Raw genomic sequence first — 10,421 nt, 5'->3', positions numbered from 1 at the left:
TGTGTGGGATTGGAGGGTATTTGGACCTAGCAGGACTTAGCATTTCATTTGGCTGCTGATGCTCCATCAAGCACTTATTAATATCATGCTTTTCACCATTACTGTGTTTTTAACTTTTACAAAACCTTTTCCACTCTGTGGCAAGCTAACATGAAAATAAGTAAAAAAAAAAAAAAAAAAAAAAAGGCAAAGGACAAAGACCAAAACAGACCTATAATGCCAACAGTCACCTGAATATTCTGTTTAGGATTCACTTTCTTTGACAGACTTCTCTTAGTTTACTAGTGTCACTCATGCCTGCTGCCTTCCCCATTTTGGTCAAGGATTTTAGAATTGGGACTGAGCAAAGACTCAGGAACAACCTGAGCTGTCTGGAAGCTTTATTTTAAAAAGTAGCTTCCTGCTCTAGTTCTGGAGTGAAGATTTGCTAAACTGCCGCTTTCTCCTTCCCTCACTATCCTCCTCTTCACTTTTTCTCAGTTTTTTTTAAAGTAGTTAACCTGGTACCAAGTGGAACCATAGTGATGGCATCACTTCTTCATTCCCATCCTTCATGACTTTCAAGCCTGGCAGACTGCATCACCATTGGCAGGGATGATATAGCTGGGGCTGGTCCTACTTGGAACAGGGGGTTTGATTAGATGACCTCCTGAGGTCCTTTCCAACCCTCATTTTCTATGATTCTATGATCACAACTTAAAGCTGTATCACAGAGTAAAGCTGAAGGCAGAACAACCCACACATATGGTAGAGAGAATGGTGGAGAGATAATGAATGAGAAGACAGTAGTAGGGCAAAGAAAATAGGAAGAATCTCAGTATTTCAGGCCTAGGAAATCCTAGCTGAAATTCTATGACTTCCAAGGAGGAAGGGGAAAGGAAAAGCCCTGTGTCCTTCAGTGACAGGAGAGATGAAAGAAGCTATTTAATGCCTCTGTCTAAATAAAAAAGGAGGGAAATTTGTCCTGAAGAAAGGAGACATGTCTTCATTGCACTTTATAAAACTCCTGAGCTATAATTTGCACACGATCTAATGAAACTGTTACACTGTGGGAAAATTGAATGTGGTTTTTTACTTTTCCTGTCTGCAAATAGCAGGTCTTTATGTATTCATGCTCTACTATCTGCAGCATCTCCAGGAGTCAGGGGAACCCATTCACTCCTTGCAGCCCCCAGACTTAAACTAGTATCCACTTGCATGCACACAGAATCAGTATGTATAGTGCACAATGAAGGAATATTGAGACTTGGAGGCATTGTTGCAAGTGTCCAGCAGGGGTTTGGGATGAGAATTTCAGACAGGAGAATAATGGGAGTAGCACAGCATGAGAAGACGGTGTCTGTGGTTGAGTCCTGGTTGAGCCTGTGCAGAATGAAGCAGGAAATGAATTAGTAAGATAAAAAGAAGAGGCAGAGCACTGTTTCAAGAGAGAGGACCAAAGCACTCAGAGATGGAATTAGGGGTTGGTGGATACTATGTAGGAACTGAGAGGCAATGAGAGCTGTTGAGTGAGTGATATAGGGACTTGGAGGGAGGTGGAAAGAAAATGGAAGGTGGTTGGCTATGGCTTAGTGTGGAGTTGGTGGCAGAGGATTGAGAAGAATATAAATATACATGCAGAGAGGAAAGAGAATGAGCTGGGGAAGGTGGATTAGCTGGTAGGTGGGGTTTCACCATGATAAAAGAGAATCGTTGTCCAGATTTGGTGGTGATTGCTCCACTCATTTTAACCACATGTCCTGGGGATGGGGCTTTTCTGCCACAGGGAGAGCAAAGAGGCCAGTTTACTGAGTCTGAGAGTGTTAGATCATGCCAAGTGAAGAAAGAATGGTGGCATTTCCTGAGAAGATTCTACTCCTTTTTGCTCCCACAAAAGCACTGGTTTGTCAGCCATCTGTAAAAACCCTTTTTAGACTTCATAATTTTTTCTTTGAACACGTCTCCAGCTGGATATATGTTATAAGAGTGGTGGCCAACCATTTTGGTGGGTGTGCCTCAGATGAGCCCCAGACCCATCCTGAGTGCCACTCTGACCCCTTCCCCTTCCCTCATCTGCTGCTTCCTTTCTGCTTCCTGCCCTGTGCTCTCTGCCCAATCTGATGCTCTGCACCTTGCCCCCACCTCTGCTTACATTTTAATCTTACCTGTGCCTTCCCCATTCTGGTCCATACCACACACAAAGACTAGACTGCCTGTGCAACTTGTGGCATGCATGCTGCAGGTTGGCTGTCCCTATTTTACAGGATTAATTAATGCGACAAATTTGTAACTTATGAGATCTGTCATGTGGATTCAAAACATTCAAGGAAAATTTCCAAAAACATTTTTCATATTGCTTACAGTTCTCAAAACACAGCTGAATGTAGTGTGACAGTTATCTAGAATACTGATATTTATGTTCCCTTTTTTAAATGATATGTTTGACAATTTTCTGCATGAAGTTCAATGTTAATTTAAGGGATATAAACTTGGCTTTATGCAAAGCTCAATACAGCCCTAACTGTGGAGCTGGCAGGGTGGGTTTCAGCAATTACTTATGAATGCTCAATGTGATTGTGAAAATGGAAAGAATTTGGAAGACAAGGAAGTAGTTATTCAGACTATAATTTAGGCAAGACATGGGGGCAAAGTACTTCTGCTTACCTTTTGAATCTTTAAGACCCACATTAGGGAGAGACGTTGGTTTTACATGTCATTCTGAAATGGTCATCACTTAGTAACCTGCTTGGATGTTTCTCCAGTAGGGAGTAAGAAACAAGTACTGCCTAATGGACTCAACTGTTCTAGCCATTGCACTTGTTTTAAGCCTAGATGGCGTTGGCAAGAGCCTGAGGCACCCAGTGAGGAAGAGACTGACAGCCTAGTTGCTTCTGTTCACAACTCTCTCATAAAGAGCATTAGTCAGATTGAAACTAGTATTGGTCGCTTTTTGTTTTATGTCAAGTTCTTTCCACTAAAAGTTAACTACAAAATGAAAGTAGGCTACAGTCTTTTGGTAGACATATTTATGTGTAAAGAGCTTGATTGACAGAAAATGTGATGTTTTTCTTTGAAGTGAAGACAATAAATGTTTATATATGGAAGGGTCAACAGAAAGAAACCTACTTAGAGCGTACAGGGGTGTAGGTTGTAGCTGTGTTGGTCTAAGGACATAGGCAGACAAGGCTCTTTGGGTAAATCTGATATCTGTTATTAGACCAACTCAAATAGTTGGAAAAATTCTTCTCAGCAAGCTTTCAGGTATAAATACCCTTCATCAGGCTGAGTTAGCATCTGCAGTTGGTATGTGCTCCTCCTGGATAGAACAAATAGTAAAGAGGCCAGAGGCTGGGTTGCTTGCAAGACAGGCAGTCAGTGCAGATGTAAATTGATGAGTCAGTGGGTGAGAGACAGGCTGGGGACATGCTTAGAGCATAGTCATAGAGACAACTTAGAACATAGCATTCTAGCCAGTTACCCTCTGTGGTTTAAGGGAATAGCAAGCCAGTGGAGGGGCTTAAGGGAGCCCACAGGAACGGAATGGTAGAGAAAGAAGATAACTCCAGTTCTTAACGACTTCTGGCACTGAATGTACTGGAGCCATGAAATAAAGAGCTTAGGATGACAGGAGAACTTGACTGGATTCCAGAGAAAACTTGAACATACAGACAAGATTTAGTTGTGAGAGGGAGGAAGTAGTGAATTTATGGATTGATACAGGAAAAAAAAAACTAGGTTTAGCACAAGTTTAAATGGGAGGGGAGTTGAAAACGACCCAAAGCTTGGGAAATGAAGTAACCAGGAAGGTGATGTCTGAAGATGTGCTTGGCACATCTTGGCTTTACTTTTAACTTGAAGGAGTGATTTGATGCCCAAAAGAATATTAGTAAGGAATTAAGTGGCATGAGACTAGACAGAGGGAATTAATTTAGAAAGAAAGATACAGGTTTGAGAGTTGTTCATATAAAGATGGTTACTTAAATTGTGGTGTGCAACCTCTTCTTTTACTTCAGCATTGGAAAAGAAGCACAATCTAGCAAAAGATGATCACAAAATATGGAAAACTTTAGGGGTTTTTTTTCTTGAGGGTTTCACTGGGTTTGGTTTCTCCTTATTAGTTCTAGTAGTATACACAGATCAGGCACCCTGAGGTACTATGCAAAGTATGAGGGAGCGCTCTGTTTTTAAAATAGGTCAGGGCAAACAGTTATTTCGGGTGGAGGGCCACTTAGTGAGTTTTGGCAAGCCATCAAGGGCCGCATGACAGGCAGTGAGGGGCAGATAAATATTAATTTTCTACATTTTTAGGGACCCCACAGGACGGATTGAATGGCCTGGTGGGCCGCATCTTGCCCACCCCTGGAATAGGTCCATAGACTTAGCTAAGTATTTTTCAAAGAGCTATGGAGAAAGGAGCTGTCCAAAAGTCTTGGGAATGTCCATTTTCCTTAAGGCAAAGAAAATGCACCCTGCAATAGCTTCTGCAATCACTGCACTAATACAGCCTCCTTTGTATGTTGTACATTGTCTCTAGAGAGGGAAGAATACAATACAGATTAAATATCTGTATTTGTTTAATCTGTATTTGCATTTTTGCCACAAAAATGTTATCGAATAGTTTATTTTTATTGATTTGCCACTCTGGTGGGAATATCAAGCTAGTCTGCTGTACCTGTTATGGCTGGATTAATTTGGAAGCATGTTCTGCAAGGGTAATGTTGCAAAATAGCTGCCTGAAGTAAGGGAGGAAAGAGTGAAAGTCTAGAACTGTAAAATCTAGAGCAAAAAGTGGAAGATTTTGGGAGGTGAGAAGGTCACTTAAAAACAATTAATTGAAGTAAACAGGTTATTGAGTTCAAGTTACAAAAAAATGCAAATAATTTACTAGAAAAAATAAATGCAATTCTTATTGTTTATACCAGGGGTTGGCAGCCTACAACCCACAGGTGGATCTGGCCATTTGAGTGATTTTTATATTACTCATGAAGCTCAGATATTGGCAGCAATTCAATGGTGGAGATAGGAGTTTTCACACATGGTGAGGAGAAGTAGCAGTGGTCAAGTTAGAAGCACCAATCCATCTTGAACCAAGCTGAGTATTTTTTCAGACTGCCACTTCTAAAAAGGTTCCCAGCTTTCAGTCTTACATAGTGCTGTTTATCTGCAAACACAAGACAACAGGGCTTAAATATCAGAATGTGTATTTTTTTTCACAGGTAAAAAGTGAGGCATTTAAAGATTCAGACCAAAAGTTTAAGAACAGTCATGAAGACCTTCATTTTTTATCCCCCAACCTGAGTTGTATAGAACCTATTTTCAAAGATGGTACCATTGCTTAAATTAATGATAGTTGAACTTGCAGGTGATCTAAACTTTGGTATCAATTTGGAGACCCAAAAATTGAGGGGCCAAAAGTAAGTGAAACCTTTTTGAATTTGGGGACTAAATTATTTGTCCCATATCATTCAAGGAGTCAATGAGAAGAGTGTAAAAAGTAAGTCACACCAGCCTCTATCTCCTTGGGGAGCAGGGCTTGAAGTAAATTTGCTATCCAGAAAAATCCGTTACTTCACATAAAGATTAAAAAAAAAAAACACTGTAGAGGATCAAAGGGAGGGGGGAGGGAGAGAGTTGTTGAAGCAGAACTACTTGCCTACAGTATACTTCCACCACATGCAATGAGCATCACCAGAATTTGTAATTTAGCATATATTAATCTAAAGTAAGTGAATAGTAAATGGCTCTAACAGACTTTATGTATATACTCTGCCTTGACAAAAGATTTTTTTCTATGTTTGTGTTATAACAGGGTATAGGAACTTCCTGTATATCTGGATCTTCCTATTTTTTATTCACAGAATTTGTACCAATGTTGAGTGTGTTCATTTCTATAACAGTTATAGTATTTCTTTATAGAATAAATGGTAGAAATTATTAGGAAATAAAACTAAACTTTTGCTACTAATAATTTTTGTTACATTTATAAACGTATGAGTTGGTTTTCCCCTACAAAAATTAATTACACTGTTCTTAACAGTCAAAATTGGAAATGTCGTTGGGGATTTTCTGACAAAAAGGGTTTTTCTCGTAAAACCTTAATGTGTTGAAACCGAAACTTTCCACAGGAACATAATTACCAGCAGAAACCTGGTCTCTTTCTGGTCCAGTAAATATTTATTAATGCACAGTGGAATGGCTTCATAAGGGATTGAGAGAAACCCACCCCAGACTAGCCAACAGACTGCTATTTCGAGCACTCACTTGAGGACTGAGGTTCAAGCCCCCGGTCCATCTCAAGCAGAGGTAGAGCTTGTATATTGGTCCTCTGCCTTGTGGGTCGAGTTCTCTTACTGATGAAGAGCTATTTGGCTGTTCTGGGATAAACAACCATCTGTCTCATTCACGAAAAAACTTTGAAAGATCTAGGGTTTGTTCTGAGGTGGATAGGAAAATTGTTTTCTCAAACTTTTGCAGGACAGGAAAAAACTGTTCTCTCTGCTCTAATCAAATTGCCCTCAAATTGTAGAAGATTTATTTCTAGATTGTTTTTCGTTACTCATTTTTATAAGTATGCAGTTCCTACTCAAACATGTGCAAGTTTATAATAGAGTAGAACCTGGATAGTTTGTCATGTTAGGTTCCATAGCCCTCATCAGATTTATGAGCTGTCTCGCAGTTATATACAGCCATAGCCAACAGTTGCATGGGACCACTGAGCTGCTCCAGATTATTGTTGCAATAATTTTATCAAGGACCCCATTGTGTTTTGGTTTTTTTTTTTCATTTTGTTGTGTGGAACTGCTGCTGTGCTCTGGCTTAGCTGAGAAGTGGTACCCTTCAAAGTTAAACCCACAGCCAGCAGCTGCATAGCTATCCTTTATTGACAGCCTATTGGAAATTAAGCAGGTTCTGAATCACCTGGACACAGATGATCCAGGGTCAACTGTAGTGTACTTTAATAGTAAATTGCATAATAGACAGTTATATAGTTGTGTGTTAGTAAAGCATAATACATTGTGTTTATTGAGTAATTGGTTAATAGTGTGTTATATAGTCTTTTATGTTTTCTGTTTTTACAGTCATTACATGAGACAGATACTGGAAGCTCTGCGCTATTGTCACGATAACAACATAATTCACAGGGATGTGAAGGTAAGATTTCTCACCACTACAAAAGGCTACCTACCTATTTTGAAAGCTGTCTGTAAGAGTGGAGAAGATAATTTACATATAAAGAAAGTAACTGACACTGGTAACATTGGTAGTTTTAAGGGAAAAAAAAATCTCTTTTTTGGTTACCGTAAAAATATTTAGTAATTCTTTTTTTATTCACAAATTAAATATGTATTTGACTGCAATTTATTTTGAAAGTCATAAGACTTTCAAGTCCTGAATATTCATATAATTTCTACTTGTGAATTCATTTTAAGGAGAATTTATGTATGAAATTAATTGCGTAAATTAAATGGAAATAAGTAGAGGGTGTAATGACTACATCATTTTGACAGCTTAGTGACAGTATTCAGCAAAGCTAAGCCTTCAGAGATCTATGTTTTTGCTTAAATGAAATGTCTGTTGTATTATCTATTTATAATAGTCAAGTAATTTAAAACATTTATTTTTCTAAACATTTTCTCAAATGGCCTTTATAAATATTGTTATGGAAAAGTGCAATTTTCATCTAAAAATGGATATTGTCAATATACGACATATCAATTCCGTGTTTCACATGTTCATTAAACTCATTTCTGAGTCAATTTTGAAAGGTTTCTATAAGTGTGTGTGTGTTCAGTGTCTAGCTCAACAAGGCCCTGGTTTTGAACAAGGGCTCTGGGAATTACTGTAAGGGCAGTATATTGGGAATGTTTTCATACCAGCTGTCCTAGTTAGAAATTTTTCATGATGAAGTTTGTTAGATAATTTCCCTTTTTAAGACAGACATTTCTTGTTTCTGTGTGTACAGACAGGGGTAGGTCAAGAACTTGGTTGTAAATGCAGAACCATAAGCTATTCTGTTCTGCTTCCTACTAAAGCCTACTTTCTAAAGCTGTGTAAGTAACACCTGAGTATAATTTAGAAACCGCCAACAAACTTTTAACCCTATCAATTTCAAATGCATATACTGTCTATACAAACAATTTGAATGTCACCTCAAGAGGTGAGAGAAAAATATAGCTCCCTATTTGTACAACAGTAGCAATTCAAAAACTGAATATGGTTTGGTTTGGTGGTAGAGGCAAGTTGTGAAAAGGAAGTTCTCACATTAGAAGTGTTCGGCTATTGTACTTCACGTCCATTTGATTTTACCGGTAACAAGAAATGAGCAATGAAGAAGGGGGGAAAGGGAGTAAAATTTCAAGGCATATCACCCAAACTTATTAGTTTTGTGCCTTAAGGCCCACATGGTGAGCATCTGTTTTCTCTGAAAGATTCAGCTCCAAAGGATAGTACTTTGAGGTTGTAATGCTGTGAGAATATTTGGCTCACAGCTGGAGTGCTCTGCAGATTTTCTCCCAAGGTTTTTAGAAGGCCTTTATTTTTAGTGTCATGTTAACTTAACATACCGGAGCTTTGTGGGGGTGTTTGCACCAATAAATTTTGAGTGAAAGTAAAAAACAAAAAAACAACACAGCATCATTTAGAAAGATCTGTTGTTACTATACACATCTTTTAACTATTCATCATAAAGCTAACTTACATCAAATTGACTTATTTCTAGGTAAAATACAGTGGAGTGGAGAAAAAAGAGCATGGTTGTTTGGGAAGTGTGAAAAGGAGTATTCACTTCTCTCATGAACATTTCAAAAGTATTGGAGATGCCTTTCATAATAACACACACACAGCCCTTCAATTGACAGAGCAGTCACTTCAGAGCTCACTAAGATTTTAGTGCCTAAATGCAACAGTTTTAGCTGAGAGAGAATATAGGGCAGCTGAGCAAAGGTTTGAAGAGGATAGATATTAGAGTTTTTGGTATTATATGGAGAGCCTAACACAAAAAGGAGTGGTTTGACTTCAGGCTGAGGGATTCTAGTTACTTTTCAGAATCTTGCTGGTGCAAATGAGATGTTGCTGAATTGATGGCACTGTTTCAAAGCAGACAGGTGGGCTCTGTACTGACCCTCTGTTTGAAGGGCTCCAAACAGATGTTTTTGGCCAAAGCAGCACTTCAGAAGCAACCCTTGGAAAATAGAGGAATGTATTTTGAAGCGCTTCATTTTTTAAGCCATTCCTTAAATGTCTGCATCTTCCAGTGGTCCTCTGGCATTCCACAGTGCTTTATCTCCCCTGTGGGTGGGGGAGGAGAGCAGGATGGAGAGCCGTTGAAAACTCTTGTGCAGTTGATTGTCTGTATGAACCTTTGGAGGCTGAGAAGCCTGCAGGCTGTAGAGCAGTTCTGCTGCATGCCTTTATGGGCATTTTGAAGCATTTGGGGGCAATGTGGGAGGTGCACATCTGTGTGGTGCTGAAGCACTCACTCTGGGGTTTGGAGCATTTCAAATGCACATCCATCCATAAGCAAGCAGGCACTATAGAGCTTTTTATAATAGTGGAGGGAGGGAAGCATTCCTTTCTGTTCTTCTAAGACATATTTTTGTTTTCCCTCCCTAGAAGGAAAATTTCTCAATATAATGCAGCAAGCTTTTGGTGTTGGGAATTCTTAGGCATGTCATAGATCAATCTAAAGCTAATTGTCATGGCAAAACATGATGATGATAGATCATCACCTCAGCCCCTTGTGGAATATCTGCAGTTTTCTTATTTAGGCTGTAGCTTCTGGTTCCTTTTTGTTTGTTTACATAGGATACTGTTGTGATATGGAAAGACGCATTTAGATCTTCATGCTTCATAGGAATTTGGAAAACTCAAGTGTCAGTTTACAATTCCAGTAGATTTTTTTTCTTGTTGAATCACATTTCTTGTATGATCTACCTTTCAATACAGGTACTTTAGTCTAGCAGACATTATGTGACCCATAACTCTCATTTCTTGCAAGTCTGAATGGAAAGTTTGTTTGGAATTGTGGGATGTGTCCATTAGCCGGGCACCCTTGCTAATATGCTAAGCAATGGAATAGCTAACAACAAAGAATCCATTAGCATCAATAGAGTATAAGTTATATCCAAGGTCTGTTGGATCTAAGGAGGATAGTTGGAGAAGCGCTGAAGACTCAGAGGGGAGGGGAGCCAGGTGTCCAAGGGGAGTGGTCGCTCCTTAAGGAGACGATCCTCCAAGCCCAAGGGAAGGTAATCCCCAGGAGGGTCAAAGGGGGCAGGAGAGCATATAAGCCTCCATGGCTCACTAAAAACATCCGGGAATGTCTCCTTGCCAAAAAGGAGGCTTACTCCCAATGGAAAGGAGGGGTCATCACTAAGGAGGACTATTCAGCAGTTGCTCGGGGATGTAGGGGGATGGTTAGGAAGGCCAAGGCAGAGATGGAA

General features: G+C 39.4%; 1 protein-coding gene across 11 annotated transcripts in view; it reads left to right on the top strand.

The window, feature by feature from the left end:
* CASK (calcium/calmodulin dependent serine protein kinase) overlaps positions 1-10,421 on the top strand; it is a 491,685-nt gene that overhangs the window by 239,799 nt on the left and 241,465 nt on the right. For all 11 annotated transcript variants that reach the window (XM_019524150.1, XM_019524148.1, XM_019524143.1 and 8 more), the window contains exon 5: positions 7,059-7,131. In XM_019524150.1, the coding sequence (XP_019379695.1) occupies positions 7,059-7,131 (73 nt within the window). The remainder of the gene's footprint in view (positions 1-7,058; positions 7,132-10,421) is intronic.

The sequence above is a fragment of the Gavialis gangeticus genome, unplaced genomic scaffold (genome assembly GCF_001723915.1).
Source record: "Gavialis gangeticus isolate Ggan-Ray unplaced genomic scaffold, GavGan_comp1, whole genome shotgun sequence".
Lineage (NCBI taxonomy): Eukaryota > Metazoa > Chordata > Crocodylia > Gavialidae > Gavialis > Gavialis gangeticus.
The sequence above is the reverse complement of the archived record's forward strand: the minus strand, read 5'-3'. Positions and strand labels throughout refer to the sequence as shown.